The following is an 18932-nucleotide window of genomic DNA, read 5'->3' as shown; positions in this document are numbered from 1 at the left end:
CTTCTACAGGAACAATTCCTCATTTTAGATTTTGCCAACTGGGGCTGACTTCCCAGGATGAGATATAGGATGTGATATTTGATGTAGCAAGTGCAGCTTAACCACAAGAGACATGTGAGGGCAGAAAGCATTTTGTATTGGGCTGTGGTGCAGGTTAAACTGGGCTAAGACCCATGATAGCTGCACACCTAGGAGCAATGACAGAATTACCAACAGATAAAGAAAGGCATGAAGATAAGGGAAGAAGAGAGAGTAAAAAAAGAAGGATGAAAAAAGAAAAAAAAAAGATTGTAAGAAGGAAACCTATTAGCTGAGAATCTGATATGGGGAAGGAGGAGCGCAACTTCCTTTTCAGTTGTTAGGTTCTCATTTTTTTCTCTCTCAGAAGTTTCCACAGTGCTGGGGCTGATTTCCTGGGCTAAGAAACTGAAGAGCATTTCTGAGCTCCCAGGAATTCTCAGGTTGCTGCCAGTGCTTCCAGTGTTCAGCACAGCCTTCTCTGACAGACTGAGGGTGAATGAGCAGACAGGAAAGGTTCAGTAACCTACTGGTGTTTCTCTCTAGAACCAGGAACCAAAAAGTCCCACCTTTTACATAGCAAAACAGGGATCAGTGTTCACACTGTGGTTAAATGGCATCAGAAATCACCTACGCTGAGGTGAAGTTCAAGAATGCATCACTGCCTGCAGTGGCTGAAGGTAAGGAATTGGTGGGTTATTCAGGGGAAGGAAACCTAGAGGGAGGAGGGCTGAAGAACAGGGAATGGACACTTTTTTTTCTGTGGCTCTGGTTCCTAGCTGTTCTTGAAAAATTTGTAAGAAAAAGGAGTTGTCTGCCACTACATGAGCAGGAGACTGAAGGAGTTTTGAAGTAAAAGGGTCAAGGAAAGTCTACAAGAGGAGAGGTGGGAATCTTTAGGTGGTTGGAGCAGCAACATGAACAAAGATGACTACTGGGAGCACGAACAGTAGGTTTCAAGTGAGCATTTAATAAGGAACGTATTTGGGCTCCCTTAGTCCCCTGGTTGCAACACCAATAGTGCTGAATCATAGAGGATCCAGGATGAATGCTTAGCCCTGGTACGATAAGTAGCTGCCTCTTTATATGTTATCTAGTCTTGGATGAGAGAGTAGTTTTTTGGCAAATACTGAGTACCAACTTACAAACAATCTGATCTGTCACAAAGGTGGAGGAGGTCCTGGAGCAGGAAATGGCAGCAAATAAGCCCAAGCCCTGGCTGCTACTGCTCTTGCCTCTGACAGAGTGAGGCTACAGATTCCTGCTTATGAAGAGAGCAGGAGTAGAGAACCAACATGCCTCCTTACAGTAGAGCAATCAGTTGCCCTCTGCATCTTCGTGAGAGGTGACACTGGCTGCAGAAATTTATAACCCTATTGTATTTTGTTGATTGAGAAATGGTCCCTGGGAGAAGAGAGACCCAAAAGTTAAAAGGAAGAATGGGTTTGAACAAAACACCCTAAAATACACAGAGGAAGAATTATCTAAGACCTGGAGGAAAATCCATTTCTGTGATTGATGTCTACCACTCCTGATAAATAATTAACACACCAAACAAATAATTTTTTATTGCTATTAAAAATCATGGTTGTAAAATGGTGCCTTTACTTAGCTTTGTGCAAATTTAAGACATGTTTTGATTGGTATGTATTCTGTAGTTATTGTGCCACAAATAGGAACACATAGAGATGTTCTATGTATGGCTCATTGCTTTCCACCCTTAGATGCAGGACCCTACACAACAGCAAGTTCCAGAGGGGTGAAAGTATGTGTGTGTAAATGAATGAATAAATAATGCTGCTAAGGTTGTTAACTTGCCTGCTTACCACTTTACCTCTGTTTTACAATCCCAAACAGAGCAGGCATCAGCTCCAGGTTATTCCTTGCTTGCTCTGAGGCATGAGTCATGGAAATAAAGAATGTACATACTCCTGACTGACTTGAAAGCTCACTGTTTTTGATGCATCAAGCTTAGCTGGTTCTGGTTACAGCTAGTATTTCCATCATGGTGAGGTGGAGGTGGTCTAAGTTCCCCACTGTGTTCCCAATGACCTATTCCAAAGACACCTGATCCAGCCATGTTTGCTTGAGCTGCTGCTGCCAGGCTCATGCTATAGGTTTGGGTGTGTGCTCAGAGTCTGTCTTTGAGTGTGTTGGTCCTAGTGATCACACACTTAGCTTATACTTCAAATTCAGAGAAGTGTCTAGTAGTACCATTGCACACAGTGCTAATGTCTCTCACAGCCTCATGATATGCTCATAGGATGAGAGTTATGACTGAAAATTATTGAAAGATTGAGGGAGTCTTGCTGCTCTGTTGTCTTTCTGAGTGGTTACCCTGGCCATGCAGACTCCATGTTGATAATGGCCAAGCTCACCTGGGTTTTCCCGTTCTGTAGTCTCTTCTAGTCAGGCGCTAGAGATAACAAAATTGGCAGTCACTGGAAGATAGAGAGAAGAAGGAAGCATATAATCTGTGTCAGGAAGTAGCAGAGACTACTGGGATGGGTTTCATACCACAGTGCAATGAGGGTTCCCGCATTTCCAACCAGGATTTCCCAGGTAGAAGCATAGGTATCTGTTCTGCACAGCACTTGTTGCATGTGCCTAGGAGATGTGCATTTACTTGCTGAATAACCAGCATATGCCCATCAGGTCTGTTGTGTTGTGATCGTGCTGGACATGCTGCAAGCATGCAGACTTACTGTAGGAAGCATTTTGCAAGATTAACCCACTGAGTATGCACAAAATCTACTGCACTTCAGTTGCGTTGGTGAGGTGCACACATACTGGTAGTGCTCTCTGTGCCACCTGGGTGTGAGTGTGGGATGCACGGATCTCGCTGGGCACAGGTTGAACAGTCAATCTGTGGACATGCAGGACCTCAAAAATCATTTGGACTGGTCAGATCTGTTGTCTGAAATAAGTGGCTGGACTCCAGGCCATGATCCACATCCTTGTTTTCACTACAGACAAAAGCTCTGGCTAGAAAAACATGATTTGGACTGGAAATCTGGATCTTGTCTGTCTATGATTGTTTTCTCTTCTGATAATGAAAGATGATGCATTTTGCCCTGCTGTAATAGCCTCCCCCAAATTTTTGGGAAATAGTTAGAGGGCTTGCCCAGGCAGCAGTGTTCTGGAAGTCTTGCTCACTAGGCATGGCCGGCAGGCAGGAATTTCATGCTGAATAGTGAATGAGGTCTCTCTAAAGCTTATCATTAACATCATTCTCTCTCAAAACTTCTTTACTCCTGTCCTGTAGTGAGTGCTGCTCTCTCTGTACTCTCCTGTTTGCCCTGGCTTGTGTACCTGCCGCCACCTAGAACACTCTCCTAACAAGTGTTTGCTTCTCCTTCATGTGACCCATTCTCCTGCCTGCTCCCAAACCTCCTCAGTACTGGCAGTATCCCTCTAGACAAAAATCAGGCCCTGGCAAGTCTAAATCTGAGTGGGATACTTTACTCAGGCTGCTGGACACAGCCCTCTCTTCTCCCCAGGCATCCAGCCTAGCGCAGCCTAGTTTTACTACAGAAAATCTCTGAACCCTGGCTTGGAAAGCAGAGATGGAAGGGAAATTTTTTTTCTCTCTTCCAGTGATTCTGGGCCATCATCGCTTTGTGCATTTTTTGTCTCTTGCCCTCATTCAGCTTACACCAAGCTTCTTCTACAAAGAAAGTCCAAAAAGCTAAGAAGGAATTGAAGCAGTCATAAAAATTTTTCTGGGGAGAAGTCAATATGACATTTTCATGTGAATGTCACAAGTATCAGATAGAGCAATGTTGTATTTGGCAGCTCTGGGCTCAATCTAGAAAGACATTGTTTCACGTGAAGGCCTCACCCCCAAACACCAGCAATTAACATTGCTAGCTCACCAACGGGGCTGGGACTGTGAACAGTGTCGCTGAACCTGACCTTCTCCAGAAACCACAGAGGTCGCCTGCACTGTACCAATCTTCCCCTCTCCCAAACTGCGTAACTTCATCAGAAATGAAACTGCATTTTTTTTGAGCAGCTGTTCCTTGAGTTGTACATCCTTGGTATGTGGGCTGACAGAAGCATAGTTGACTGTTGCGGTGTGTTTGGTGTGTTCCTTCACTTTTAGTACCTCCTGAGACAAAGAAGCATGAGCACCATCCCCAGAAATGCCCCCCTTGGCTCCCGTGGTTGATCTCACTGCTGCTCCTCTTGGTGTGCATTGCCCTCATTATTGTTCTGCTTGGTGAGTATCTGCAGGCTGGTTATGGGAGAGAGGTCTGGGGGAAGTGCTGAGAGAAAAGCAGAGAAATCAGAGCCCAGGAGGGAGCTTTTACTCAGGAACTGTTTTGTCATGAGAAAGGATGCAAGCTCCCACATTTGGGCTCGGAAAACCTGAATGTTGAATCTTTGAAAGGTATATTCAGGAGCAAAATCTTTCCTGATTACTTAAACTTTGGGGATTTAAGGGTACAGTTGCAACATGACACGAAACAGATATTTTGGCCAACTGGTATACGGGAGCGAGGATTACCACAGCATTATGCCAGACAGTTCTGTTGTACGCATCCTCTTTCTTAGAATGACAGAAAGAGTTAGGTGGGAAGGGACTTCTGGAGGTCTCTAATCTAACGCCCCACTTGAAGCATGGCCATCTTCAAAGTTTCAGGTTGCTTGGACTTTCTGTAAAGTCTCAGGCTTTTCTGCCCTGACTTTGTTCATGCTTGCATACATCCCCCAAATCTTCTACTGTTTACCTTGAAGCCTTTTCAGTGTTCCCAGATTGTACATCCTCTATCTTGCATGGCATCTTTGGAACCGTGGAACAATTCTCTACCTGCATACCACACAAAAAGAGCTTGATTACATTCAGCAGATGGGAAAAGGCCTGGAGATGGAAGCACAAGGTCCTGCACTTGAGCTCTCTGAGGTGCTTTGACACAGTCCATGTCCTAATGGAAAAAAAAACAGCTTTTCACAGCTAGTCCTGGCATCTCCAGGATTAATTGTGCAGTGCAAACTCTCTCACCTTTTTAGTGTTAACTGCATTCTGCTCGAATAATTCATTAAAAGTGATGCTTTCACATGCAGTTTGTGGAGAATGTGATCAGTTTCATTCTTATTTTCTGCTGAGGATCATTCATGGCATGTTTGCACAAAGTGTCAGTAAAGATGATGGATTCTGGAAGAAGGCATGTTGTCACGCTAAATTGCTGCCCTTCCTTTTGCTGTCATGAGTTCCCAAGTCCCAGAAGTTTGTATTGCTTTGTTCCCAAATGCATAACTTTTCACAATACTCTGTTAAATGGTTGGGGAGATTTAGGGTAGTCTGTTAGAGTCAAATACAATCATAGAATCATAGAATTGTTCAGGTTGGATAAGACCTTTAAGATCAAGTCCAACCATTAACCATTGCCCAGTCTTCCACTAAACCATGTGCCTAAGCACCACATCTAGATGTCTTTTAAATACCTCCAGGGATGGACACTCAACCACTTCCCTGGGCAGCCCATTCCAATGCTGGACAATCTTTGCACTGCAAAAATTTTTCCTAATATGCAATCTAAACCTCCCCTCACACAACTTGAGGCTATTTCCTCTTGTCCTATAGCTTGTTACTTGGGAGAAGAGACTGACCCCCACCTCACTACACCCTCCTTTCAGGCAGTTGTAGAGAGTGACAAGGTTTCCCCTCAGCTTCCTCTTCTCCAGGCTGAACACCAGTTCCCTCAGCTGCTCCTCATAAGACTTGTGCTCCAGACCCCTCGACAGCTTCGTTGCCCTTCTCTGGACATGCTCCAGCACCTCAATGTCCTTCCTGTAGTGAGGGGGCCCAAAAGTGAACACAGTATTTGAGGTACAGCCTCACCAATGCTGTATAGAGGGGAAGAATGATGTCCCTGGTCCTGCTGGTCACAGTATTTCTGATACAAGCCAGGATGCTGTTGGCCTTCTTGGCCACCTGGGCACACTGCTGGCTCATATTCAGCTGGCTGTCAGTCAGCACCCCCAGATCCCTCTCTGCCAAGCAGCTTTCCAGCCACTCTTCCCCAAGCCTGTAGCATTGCGTGGGGTTGTTGTGATGCAAGCGCAGGACCTGGCACTTGGCCTTGCTGAACCTCATACAATTGGCCACAGCCCATTGATCCAGCCTGTCCAGTTCCCTCCGTAGAGCCTTGCTACCCTCAAGCAGATCAACACTTGCACCCAGCTTAGTGTCATCTGCAAAGTTGCTGCAGGTGCACTCAATCCCTTCGTCCAGGTCATTGATAAAGATGTGAAACATAACTGGCCCCAACTCTGGGCCCTGGGGGACACCGCTTGTGACTGGCCTCCAACTGGATTTAACTCCATGCACCACCACCCTTTGGGCCTTGCCATCCAGCCAGTATTTTACCCAGCAAAGCATATGCCCATTCAAGCCATGAGAAGCCAGTTTTTTACCCAGCCAGTTTCTCCAGGAGAATGCTGTGGGAGACAGTGTCAAAGACTTTACTAGAGTCCGGGTACACCACATCCACAGCATTTCCCTGGTCCACTAAGCGAGTCACCTTGTCACAGAAGATCAGGTTAGTCAGGCAGGACCTGCCTTCCATAAACCCATGCTGACTGGGCCTTGTCACCTGGTTGTCCTGTACGTGACACATGATGGCAGTCAACATGATCTGCTCTATGACCTTCCCTGGCACCGAGATCAGATTGATGGGCCTGTAGTTCCCTGGATCCTCCTTCCATCCCTTCTTGCAGATGGGCATCACATTTGCTAATCCTTAGTTAACCGAGACCTCCCCAGTCATGCAGGACTGCTGATAGATGATGGAAAGGGGCTTGGTGAGCACTTCCACAGCTCCCTCAGTACCCTTGGGTAGATACCATCTGGCCACACAGACCTGCATGTGTCTAAATGGTGTATCAAGTGGCTAACCACTCCCCCTGGGATTGTGGGGGCTTCATTCTGCTCTCAGTCCCTGTCTTATAGTTCAGGGGGCTGGGTATCCCAATAACAACTGGTCTTACTATTAAAGATTCAATAATGCATTTAAATTAAAACACAAGAACAAATTGCACTTAGCAGAGGGTAGCAATTGCAACGCACAGTTGAATCACAGCACAAATGTGATTCTCATTACCAGTCTCTGCCATATGCTCAACATCAAGACCCAGAAGGAACATGTGAGTTAAAGCCAGCTCAGGCCCATGGCTTTCTTCAGACATGCTTTTGTTAGTCGTGCAGTTTTTTACCACTGGTTTAGGCTGAGCCACGCATACGTGTGCCCCATGCTGCTCTGGCTAACTTAGCAAGACACTGCCCTTGTTTTGAATTTTTTCGAGGGATGAGCAGCTACACAGCTGTTCAATCCACTCACCTGATACAACTGCTTGGTTCACTCACTCACCTGAACTAGAACAAAGGCCTCTGTCTGGTCCCCTTTGTGTTGAGATAAGGTCACCTTTCTTTGCAACAGGTGTGGTCAGCCGCGCATCGCCCTTGCCCATCTCCTCTGAGCCCTCTTCCATTCCACAGGAATTCACTCGTCCCTCTCAGAGGCCACTGTGATTACTCAGCCCTCCCCACTAGTGACACTATTTCTAAGGGAAACGGTTGATAAAAATAGACATCTGCATTACCTAGCACACCCTGATCGGCTTCCAATCAATGTCCTGGAGTGCCTGAGTTTGTGATAAGTCCTTCGGGTTGTGGATGTGGCCTGCTGACACCTGTCACCAACACTGCCTTGCTCCCCATGAACTGGATGGTAAGTCCTAGGAGTTTACCTTCTGCCCTGGTTTCAGCAGCTCCAGCCGTATGGGGTTACCTCCCCTGGACTGTCTTTGCTGCTGATGGAATGGGCCCACCTCCTGCCTTACCCATCCAAACTCGTGTTGATGTCTACCTTAGGAGGAGATCAAGCGTGCCACTAAAGCGCTCCTTTTAACTCCCTGGTTGTCAAAGAGACAAAGAGAGGCAGCTTGGCTGTAGGTATCTGCCTGGTAAACGCCTGTGGTTGGGTGGAATCAATCCCACCCTGCCTGGCGTGTCCTCAGTGTGATGTCCCCTTGGTCCTTCATGATGTCTCCGTGGTCCTTCTGCTCCCCGACATGGAAGATTGCCTCTTTCTGCTGGGGGAGGCAGCCATGCCACTTGTTTGGGCTGGTTTTCTCAGAGCCTTGGGACAGGGATCCACTAACCCCACACCTTCAGCTCTGCAGCGCCCGTGGGGACCTGATGCCAGCTCTGCCCAGAGTGGTGACGAGCCCACAGCCCTGCAGCAGCAATTCCTGGAGTGGCAGTGCATCTCGGTGGTGGCGCAAGGCAAAGGTCAGTAGTGGTGGCAGGGGTGCAGGAGGTCTTTGGGACGGGGACAATGAATGCTGGGGTGCTGGGGCCTGCTCCGACAGCAAGCAGCAGCGGGAGCAGACTCTGTCTGGAGAGGCAGACTCCAGAGGAGAGAGGTGGGGAGAAAAAGGATGTCCTGCTCACAGCTTAGGGGGAGGAGAGGGCCATGTTAAGGATGCCCTGGAGGGCAGGGTGGCTGTGCCCACTGGCAAACAAAAGGGAGAGCCTACAGCCAGGCGGGGAAGGTGAACAACGGAGCAATAATAAAAGTGCAGCTCTAGGCAGGGAAAGAAGAAACATTCCCTGTTCCCTGGGGCTAAAGGCATACAAGGAGAAGTCAAACCAGGTCACCAAAATAACTTTGTCAAGACCGGAGATCCTGTTACAAGGATTGCCATGGATTTGCCTACACAAAGCTCACTGGTCATACCCCAAGGCAACTGGAAGAAATACCTGTACTAGCCTCATTTTTTTGAGCCCTTGCTGTCAGGGAAAGTGATCTCAGGAGGACATTGTCCCTGGAGAACTGGGATCCTTGCTGTCACCATCGCTCTTGCTATGAGCATTCACCTCTGTGGTCTCTCCCCGCACAGGGAGAGGCTGGATGTGCTGCCCAAAGGGCTGGAAACGCTTTGGAAAAAGCTGCTATTACATATCGGATGATATGATGGGCAGGAATGAGAGTGCGAAGAACTGCACTGGGATGGGCTCCCACCTGGTGGTGATCAACACCGAAGCAGAGCAGGTACGTGCAGGGCTGAGAGAGGGGCACGGCAGCTAGAGCCACAGTGCCAGGCCCTGGAGGGGACTCAGAGCCCCCCTCAGAGCTCCCTTCTGCCACCAGCCCCTGTCCCCCCCACCCCAGGGACTCCGGCCGCCTCCCTCTGCTCAGTACTGCACCTCATGGACTTTGCACTCTCCCTGATTTCCAGGCAGGGCCCCCGCCCGCCTCCCTCTGCTCAGTACTGCACCTCATGGACTTTGCACTCTCCCTGATTTCCAGGTTTTCCTCACTAGCCAGCTAGAGGTTTCAAGAGGGAAGAATTACTACATCGGTCTGCGATCACAGGTGGTGGGCCAGTGGCAGTGGGTGGACCAGACTCCATATAATGAGTCGGCAGCGTGAGTATTCCTGGAAGGAGAGTGTTTAGCGCGGCTCCTGGCAGTGCAAGGGAGTGGGAGAGATGGGAGTGTGTCTGCTGGTGCTTGAGAGGGAGGTGAGAGAAATCCCTGTGAGGGGACAATGATGGAGCAGGAGAGGGCTGTAGGCCGCCAGGATCCCACAGCCCCATCCATGCTGGTTAGTGGTTGTTAGTTAACTACCTGTGACGTGGCCATCGATGCTGCAGGCACAGAAGCAGCTGCATCTCGCCAGCAGAGAAGCACCCTTCAGAGATGACCAGCCTTGCCTTATGCCCATGCTGCCCCCACCATGGCCATGTGCACATGTCTGCCCAGGCCAGTGCTGTGCCAGCGCTGTGATGCTATGGAATCACGTGATGGAGCACAGGGAGAGGTGACCAGGGCTGTCCTCGCTGTGCCTTCTTCTGGAGGACAAACTGGCCCTGGAGGCAGCCACATGCCTCTGCTGGGTGTGAAGTGCATGGGGTGAGTGGTGGTGAGCAGCTCCCCCCCACCAGGACTGAGCGGGTCCCTGTTGTGTTGGCTGTAGGAAGAAGGCAGTTTCCCATGCGAGACTGGTGCCAGTGGGATAGCAGAGCGGGAGGAAGGGTACTGCTTCTGGCTGTGAATCAACATCTGGAATTTCTCTCTCTCCCCTCCAAGCCTTGCTCTGTGGGGTACGCTGGGCAGTAACAGTCTGTCTCTATCTCAGGTTCTGGCGGGAAGGGGAACCAAGTAATGTGTCTGTTGAGATGTGCGTTGTAATCCATACGACTCCAAGCATACACAACTGGAATGATTTCCGATGCGAGAGCTCTTATCGAATTTGTGAAGCTGCAGCAGTAACTGTGTGATGGAGCAAACGTCATCCTGAGTAACACTGAGGCATGAGTAGTGAGCTGGGAACAGCTTAGGGCTGAGTGGGGAGGGATGGGGGACCTGGATCCTGCGTCTTCACTCTGCTGGATGGGACAATGTGAGTGGAAGTGTCCTGCATCCCCAGTGCAAGTATCAGGTCAGGGAAAACATGAAGTCTCAGCATCATCAAAGCAGGTCCTGGGCTCTTGTGTCCTCTTCTCCCTGAGTGGGTCCAGCAGCCACTGGCTGAGAAGAGGTTGAGTTCTCCAGGAAGATGACACAGGCATGGAAGACAAATGCTCAGAGCTGTGATTTCCTTTGTCTCCTTGAGCAGAGGTTTCTGCTTTTTCTTGCAGTGCACAGAGAATGTCCTGTACTTGCTTTGGTTTTGCTGAACAAATACTGATTCCTTATCCAGCGGAAAATCGAATATTAAAGCAAAGAAAAAGTCTTTGTGTGGCCTCTCTTTCTCTCTCTCTCCCTCTCTAAGCTGCTGGTGGTTTGTGTAAGCACGATGAAAACATGTTGCTGTGCCAGGATCGAGCCTTATGCACTTACTGCAGCAGAAGTTGCATCCACCCCGTTAAAGTGAAGGCCTCCAAGACAACCTGGCTACAGAGTCCCATTGCACACAGCCAAAGCTCTGGAGGGGACAGGGCTCAGGAAACCAACTCTAGGGCTATCATCGCTATTAGTTTCCATGGCTGAAAGTCTTGCCTGGGAGAGTAACGGGAGCTTGTGCCAGGTTGACCAAGGAAGGGAAGTTGTCACCAGCGGCAAAATGATGGGGGCCTTCAGGGCCAGCTCTAGGAAGAAGTCCTCTTCCCAACTCAGGGCTGATCCCAGACTCACCTGAAGCATCAGCCTTCTTGGGAGACTGACACCTCCATTGTCCCCCATCTAAAGGCATCCATGCCCAGGCCAGACCATGCTTCAGAAGAGGCAGGAAGGGACAGGGCCGCTGCTGCACATGAGGTCCCTTCCAGAAGCGCATTGCCTGTTGAATTGCCTTCATGTTCTGCTCCAGACTGTATGTCATCAGGGATCCCACCTTTTCTTCACTCACTCCCAGTGGCATGCCTCTCCTGGCCATGTGACTCTGTCCTACCTATGAAAATGAATCCTCTCTCTGTGTCCCAAAGAGAGGGGAGAATTTGTACTACAGGCAAGGTGGCCAGGAGGTTTGCCTTCCTAAACCAATCAACTGGAGTAGGTCTGTGAACAGCCACGGGTGGTGGCAGGAGCTGCTGAATCCCACAGACCAGCCAAGGCAAGGCTCCATGGCCCCAGGTCCAGACAGGAGTGAGGCTGAACGTGTATGTGCAATATCTGCATATATAGATACATATGGAAGAAAAAGAACATGTATAGCCACACAGGTCAACACAGACAGAAAGCATTGATGTAAACGTAAACACATGTTGTAATCCAGCAGAAGGCACTTCACCAGAGCTGGCTCTGTCTTCCAGATGAATGAGAGCCACTGTCTCTGCCTTTTTGAAGCTGTAACATCAACTGTCTGATGGAAGAAACCTCATCCTGAGTAAAACTGAGAGACCACTAGTGACCTGACAAGGCACCTGATAAGGCAAATTTGAGATCCAGCAGAGCACATCTCCTCATCAGGTTCTCCATAGCCTGTATCAAGAAATCATCAAGGCACTCCAGAAACCTGAATTGCTTGTACTTTGCTGCTGAAAACAAAGCTTGGAAACTGCTGCGCAAACTGCTGAGCCTGCTGGCTCCCTCTGTTAGCTGCGCTCTCATACGTACTGCTGGGGCTCAGGACTGTGGAGCTGGTCTTCAGTCCCTGAAAGTGCAAAGCAAACAGGCACACTGGGAAGAACTTCCTGTGGGATTAAGTCTCTCGTCCTGTATTGTCACATGTCGTGGTTTAACCCGGCTGGCAACTCAGCACCACGCAGCCGCTCGCTCACTCCCCCCTCCCTCAGTGGGATGGGGGAGAGAATCGGAAAGAAAATAAAAGGTTAGAGCCGAGGGCTGAGATAAAGACAGTTTAATAAGAGAAAATAATAATAACAGTAATAATGAGAATGATAACAGAATATACAGAATATACAAAACGAATGATGCACAATGCAATTGCTCACCACCCGCCGACCGATGCCCAGCCCGTCCCGAGCCGCGATCACTCCCCGAGCCGCAATCACTCTCCCCGCAACCGACCCCTACCCCCCCCCCCCAAGCATGACATTATATGGTATGGAATAGCTCTTTGGTCAGTTTGGGTTAGCTGTCCTAGCTGTGCTGTACTCCCAGCTTGTTATGCACCTGGGTGAGCAGGAGAAGCTCAAAAAGTCCTTGAGTAGTCTGAGCACTACTTGGCAACAGCCAAAAACATCAGTGTGTTATCAACATTCTTCTGGTACTAAATCCAAAACACAGCACTATGTTAGCTACTATGAAGAAAATTAACTCTATCCCAGCTGAAACCAGGACATCACACCTGGTGGCACTTCCTCTGCGTTTTCTGCCTTTCACTTTGTCAGTATTCCCTTCTAGACTGCTTGACTTTATTTGACTGTTGCAGTTAAGTCTTTCCCTTCACATCGTTCTGAATTCAAGAAAACTGGAAAGCAGGACTCCCCAGGAGATTCAAGTTGATGGAAAAACTGCCATCAACCGCTGAAAATGAGTTAACTAGATCCACGCATTCATTTCTGAACATGAGCACACTTGCTATTCTTTGTTGGTGATTGGAACTCTCCCGTGCATTCTCCATCCTGCTTCGGGTGATTTGTTGCTTCTAAAACCAGGCACCTTCAGCATTCCCAACATGTGGTTTGCTGTGTTTCCACCTCTTAAATAGGAGCTGCAACTAATTTATTGTGTGGTATAATTTTGCAGAAAAGCTGATGAAGTTTTATCTTCCAGCTTCTGGATTTCAGCTTCTCAGATCCTGAGTACCTCTGAGGGAAGTTGCGTTTTGTCTTCTCCTGCAACTCTGAGTCCTGCAAGACACCTTGTTACTGCAATATTTTCCTTAGTTCATGTCCCATTATTCTTTTCTGTATCCATGCTGTGATTGTTGACTCTTGTCTGTACTGCAAGGGTCTGTGAAAGTATATTCAAGGTTCTCCAGTGCCTATTTCTAGGAGTTCACTTGTCATAACCAAGTACCACTGTCTGGTGGTTCAGGAGCTGGCCGTTCTGCACTTCCAGGTGCTACCTTGTTGTTCCCAGCACACTGATCTGACACATATATTTGTGAAGAGAAATAACCACAGGTCACTCATGAAAATCTCCATGACTGGAGCAGGTAGAAAACAGGTGAGAATCTTTACTTATAGAACTGTGGAAAGATGTAGAGGAAGACTGAGCTCATAGTGCTGGTGTTATGGAGCAGGAGAGAGAAATAAGTTTCTGCCATTTTGGAAACACAAGACATTTGCAATGGTTCCAGCGCCTTTCACTGAGGTGATAACCTCTACCACCACTGGTCCCAGCTGCCTAGTACCAGGACTGGTAAGGAGATTCTGTGCAGGCCAGCACAGAGTTTGGCTACTGTCATCACTTTGAGACTCTCTATCCCAGAGTGGGACAGAGCTGTTAGTCACCTGAATGTTGTGAGGCCACCTGTTGATTTGCTGGGAACAGTAGCTTGGTTTGTGATGCTGAAAAGAAAGTAATTTACTGTCTCTCTGCTTTAGACCCTGTGCACACAGCAAAGTGCTTTCACATGAGAGTGCTTGCACAGACCTTCATCTTGGTCAAATGGCCTGGATAGCAACAACTGATAAAACAGGAATGTGAACATAAGGAGCTGTGTGAACTGAATACCTGAAACGATCTGGGAGGGCATTTGCCCCAAACCCACTATTGTTAAAGAAGAACGTGGCCATCAACTGGCTTAACAGTAACCAGGGAATTAGTGAAAGGCTTTTGAGACAGAGAAGAACTAGTCTGAAAAACAAGTTTAGAACAGCAAGAACATTTTTCACAGAGAGAAGAGAGAGAAGTGGGAAGGAAGTGGCAGTTGAAATCTGGTTTGTCAGTTGCCCTGCAACAGAGCATCCTCCCTGTGGGATGCCATGGGTAGCCTGCATTCCTGGCAGTAAGGGGTGTGACATGTACAAACCCACAACTTCAGTGTGTGTACATGACCTTGTGCTTTCTCACTGGCCTGTGGGTTAGCAGACTGTAGGAAGTGGCATGGATACACACTGGCCCTATGACTCCAGCAGGAAGTGTGTGAGAACAGGGGAACCCCTGCTCCCAGAAAAGGGGATGTGTTCTTGCAGACTGTACTTCCTGTGGCAGGGGTGGGAAGTTGCTCAAGTAATCACGTGAATGTGTGTGTATGTGGAGGTTTTGGGAATGTATGTATGTGTATGTAGAGCTTTTGGGAATGAGTTACGTAAAGGTGTTTAGAAATTTGTAGGTGTTTATTAATATTTTGTGTCTGGTATTGTGCTTTATCTGTTGGATTGCTGATAGTGACCCTGAATATATAGGTCATGGTCTGTCAGTTAGTTACAAGTCATGAATAAATTGGTAAACTGCTTAGATCCATCCTGATTAGATTAAACCACATGAACTCAGCACATTTTCCTTCTGACAAGTTTTGTACCCTCTGCATTCTCCATACTGATCAGCCAAAGTCAGCTCCCCACCCATATGCGCAAAAGCAAGTATATTTTAGAGCAATAACAAAGAACAATGCATTCTCATTTTTGGGTACCTGTGGTGCAATTCAGTTCTGTTCTCCAGTGTGGCAGCTAGGAACTTTAAAAAATGTCACTTGAGAATCTCTCACTGCGCTTCGAATCCAGTAGCTAGTACCTTCTAGTAGCTCATACCTTCTACAACAATACCAGCAAGCATGCGTAGGGACCATCTTTCCAATGCAACAGAGCTGTTGGATGATTCGACCCTGCCTGCAGCCTGTCGTGCACAAAAAAACATATTCAGAGGATATTTTCTACATACAATTTAGGCTTGTCCTCATTGGTAACCAGTTTTGTGCCCTGCTCTTTTGAGACTTCAACTGATATGCTTGTGCTATTGTGTTAGCTTTCCCATTCCTTCCTCAGTGCACCCATGCATGCCTCTTCACAGGGAGAAACTAGCTGATGGGACATGGAAGACCAAAGGCTGCGTACCCACCCCAGTCCATTCAGAGTACCAAGAGATCCAAGGGATTCTTTATCCTTAGGGGTATCCTTAGTCCTTAGGGACACTTTATCCTGCAGGATATTGAATCAGGTCGCCTTGCTCAGTGCTAGAACCACCACTTATGGCTGTGCCTTTTGTAGTCATGACCAAGTAAAACTTCATGATCTGTAATGCACAGGGATTCTGGCACCGTCTACTGATCCCTTTTAACCTCCAGCTCCATAATGACAGGTCATATGCAAACCCTCCACTCAAAGTTTCATCCTCTTTTTATGAGCAATTAGTTAAAAAGAGTGTTGGCAAGTTCTTTGCTGTTCTCTGGGTTACTGGGCTCAGGCTTCACATAGGGACTTGCCCAGACTGAGTCACAGGTATGCTTTCCTGCCATTTTTTGACAGTTGCCCTTTTGCAGGACATTGTGAGTGGGTCTAGCCCTTTTCTAGCAAATACCAACAGCATACACATTTTCATGCACATACTCATTCACCGAGGAAGAACAAACACCAGAGAGGTAAGGCCAGTGGTACATCCTGTGAGACTTCTTGAATATGTGCAAAAGGAGGTCTGATCTGGAATGATACTACTCTTCATCTGTTTTCATTTGCCTCTGTGAGTTTCTGTGTTGCAACAAGCACCTTGTGAAATGCTGTGACAGAGAAATGATGAAAATTCCCCCATCTCCATGTGCTTCGGGGAACACCCAAGATATGGCTTTTTCTGCACAATGGATTAGAGACTGTGAAGGCTCCTTGCCAGTGTGGGAGCTGCCCTAGTGCAGTCTTCAGTTCAGGAGGAAGGCTGTATTCGTGGCCATATTGGCAATGTGGACTCTTGTTGGAGAAGAGTGATACTGTGGTAGAGATAATGAATCACCGAGGGAGAGTCAGTCCTGGAACTGCAGGTAACCATAAAGCCTTCCTTTCTGCCCTCCTGTAGAAGAAGGAGGAGGTGGGGGAAAATACGGGGCTGGGGTAGATAAGGGGCATGGTACAGTGGCTGGCCTCGTACCAGGAGAAGGGGCTTAGGACAAGAGCAAAGCAACAGCTGAGGGAACTGGGGAGTGCCCGGGCTGGGAGAATTACCTTTTTCCCAGAGCCAGAGGGAATTAAAGTCCAGGCAGACTATGGTCTGCCATACCCTTTGGTGTTTTTTTTCTGTAAACAATGGGACTGAAGAGTGCTATCTTACTATCATTATCCAGGTAAAATTATCTGCATCAAGATAAGCACAAGTCACTGCTCCCCTCTCTGGTTCTAAGGAGAACCAAGTGAGGGCTCTCCCAAGAGCTTCAAAGTGCCTGTTCTCCCTGTGGAAACAATCTCTTCTGTGTGTCTGCCTCTGCAAACACTGAGCTGGACAGTCACTCCTTTCAGTGACTGAACACTGTTGCATAGAAGGGCTTGGGGGATAGAAATATATGTAAAATAAAGGTAGAAGAGAGAAAGAAGCTCTGAAGGGAGATGAAGAGGAGGGAGGTACAGAAAGAGCGTTCAGTGAAAGACAGGAGTAATGGAGGGCCACAAGGAAGATGCATTGAGGAGAAAGAAGGTGTGACAGGACAAAGAAATGAGGAGTGCAGTTTGGGAAGACTAGAGGCAGGGCTTGTGATAAAAAGTGAAATAAAAGAGCAGCTTCAGTGCAGCTCCCATGTTGTCCTACTCTGTGGGTCTTACCCACTGCTAATGACAGGCAGCAGGACCTGGTTACAGCAACTCTGGGGTTCCTCAATCCTTGGAACGAGGGCACTAGCAGGCTGTTGGGGTACAGAGCCACCTGGCTTATCCTGACCCCGACTCTGGGCTGGGGGATTCCCACTCTTGCCTTGTGTTTTTCAGCCCCAGCAGAAGAGAGAAGCTGCTCCTGGCTGAACCCCTGGGTCTTCCTTGTTTCTGCCCTTGCCATCAAAACTGCCTTTGTAACCATCTGCCTTGGTGGGTTCCAGGATCTCTTAATTCCCCTGGGATGAAGGGAGCAGTGGACTGTGTTTTATCAGACAGAAAAACAATATCCTAGCCTTTCTGCCATCAGGCAAATGCCCTTCACTAAAACAGCCCATTCTTTTGCCCCTCTCCTGCCTCTGCCCTCTTAGTCAGGGAGTGGGGTCCCTTCCACAGTTAAGGCTTCATCCCTGGCAGGGCCTTCCCACTGCTCCTCTCACTTTCCCACCTGCTTGAATAAAGCCAGTCCTGGATGAAACCAGATAGGTTCTTCCCTCCCAGCAAAAGCTGAGAAGTGCCAGAGGGCATCTGGGTAGGTTTCCTGAAGGCTGGCTGCTGGATGTTGGCTCTCCTGACCTGGTCTCTCTCTCAGAGCTCCCTGTGACAACACTGCAGCCAAGGAGCCAGTGTGATCTCCTTGGAAATACTGGTACCAGGCTGCCCATATTTTAGCAGGGTGGGGGTGAACCCATCAAAATGCTCCAGCTGCATCCCAGCCACACTGCCTGGACCAACCGAAAGGGAAATCCTTTGCTTGTACTGTCCTCGAGTATCGCATTGCTCTGTGATGACTCTTCTGTTCTTAACTCCCTTGGGTGAGGCGTCAACACCCAACAGTTCTTCCCCTTCTTGATAAGGGTAAAAGTGGTGCTCCAAAGCTGCAATCCCCAGGAAGATTAAGAGGGAATGTATATTAATATTCCACCTTTATTAAGCTTATCCCATGACTTCTTTGACCCTTTCCTGACACCATCCGCAAAGGATGTCTAAACTGGTTTTGTCAGTGGGGAAAATGAGTCTGTCAGCCAGCAGGGATGAGAGGAGCTCCTCCAATTAATGCCTGTTCAAAGGAGGGAGTGACCAGCAGTGGGGGAAACAGCCTGCTCTTTCTCACCTCCTTGTTCACTACAGATTTCAGAGCTTGTTAATATAACAGAGCCCCTGTGGGGGCTCTAAGCCAGAAGGTGGAGGATAGGACAGGTTGCTCATGAATGAGGAGGAAAAGTATGACAGTAGCACTTTCCTCCTCTTTCCTCTCTTCCCAGTTGTTTTCCTTCACGGAAGCTATGGCCAGTACAAGACGCTGCTCCAGAACGCTACAGAGTGGCGATGTGTCCCCAACGTATCTGCAGGCAAAAGTGAGTGATGCTAAGAGCCTCATAAGCAACACTAAGAACCTCGCCAAGATTTACACTGGTGTCAGTCAGCCTTTGAGGTTGGGAATGTGATTGTCAGCCAGAGCTGGATTGTTTTAAGAAAGGAAGCTGGAGAACTCAGGAAAGAAAATGCCGCTGTATTGCTCAATTTTAGTTAGGATGCTATGAAAACATGTTCTGGGCCAGTGGAAGAGGGTGGGTTGTTCCAGACCTACCTTTGACCACCTTCCTACTCTTCATCTCTCAGTGGCCCTTGCACAACCACTCAACTGCTCGTCCAGTTTGCTAATCTATCTGAAAGTGCTTCATCCTTTTGTAAGGGCTGGTTCAGTCCAGCTCCACTCCCTGTGCTGGCCCACTGCCTGCCACGATCGAGCGTCGTGGGCAGTG

The 18932-nt window shown here is 48.2% G+C and overlaps 2 protein-coding genes across 10 annotated transcripts in view; both read left to right on the top strand.

Annotated features, from left to right (window-relative positions):
- Positions 1 to 12191, top strand: part of LOC104122779 (C-type lectin domain family 4 member D) — a 31179-nt gene extending 18988 nt beyond the window's left edge. For 3 of the 6 annotated variants that reach the window (XM_035890541.1, XM_035890540.1, XM_035890536.1), the window contains 6 exons: positions 386 to 698; positions 4124 to 4240; positions 8198 to 8314; positions 8926 to 9077; positions 9336 to 9454; positions 10167 to 12191. In XM_035890541.1, the coding sequence (XP_035746434.1) occupies positions 632 to 698; positions 4124 to 4240; positions 8198 to 8314; positions 8926 to 9077; positions 9336 to 9454; positions 10167 to 10308 (714 nt within the window). In that variant the 5' untranslated portion in view covers positions 386 to 631 and the 3' untranslated portion in view covers positions 10309 to 12191. Of the gene's footprint in view, positions 1 to 385; positions 699 to 4123; positions 4241 to 7408; positions 7419 to 7460; positions 7752 to 8197; positions 8315 to 8925; positions 9078 to 9335; positions 9455 to 10166 lie in introns of those variants that run through there. The other 3 variants (XM_035890539.1, XM_035890538.1, XM_035890542.1) reach the window with 2 other exon arrangements.
- A 581-nt stretch (positions 12192 to 12772) lies between these two features.
- The window catches only part of LOC104122778 (C-type lectin domain family 4 member E), a 9287-nt gene continuing 3127 nt past the window's right edge, over positions 12773 to 18932 (top strand). For 2 of the 4 annotated variants that reach the window (XM_035890544.1, XM_035890543.1), the window contains exons 1-3: positions 12773 to 16349; positions 17284 to 17379; positions 18432 to 18524. In XM_035890544.1, the coding sequence (XP_035746437.1) occupies positions 16313 to 16349; positions 17284 to 17379; positions 18432 to 18524 (226 nt within the window). In that variant the 5' untranslated portion in view covers positions 12773 to 16312. The remainder of the gene's footprint in view (positions 16350 to 17283; positions 17380 to 18431; positions 18525 to 18932) is intronic. The other 2 variants (XM_035890546.1, XM_035890545.1) reach the window with 2 other exon arrangements.

This window comes from Egretta garzetta, unplaced genomic scaffold, assembly GCF_000687185.1.
Source record: "Egretta garzetta isolate BGI_Z169 unplaced genomic scaffold, ASM68718v1 scaffold363, whole genome shotgun sequence".
In the NCBI taxonomy this organism is placed as follows: domain Eukaryota; kingdom Metazoa; phylum Chordata; class Aves; order Pelecaniformes; family Ardeidae; genus Egretta; species Egretta garzetta.
Note: the sequence above shows the minus strand (reverse complement) of the source record. Positions and strands in the feature narration are given on the sequence as shown.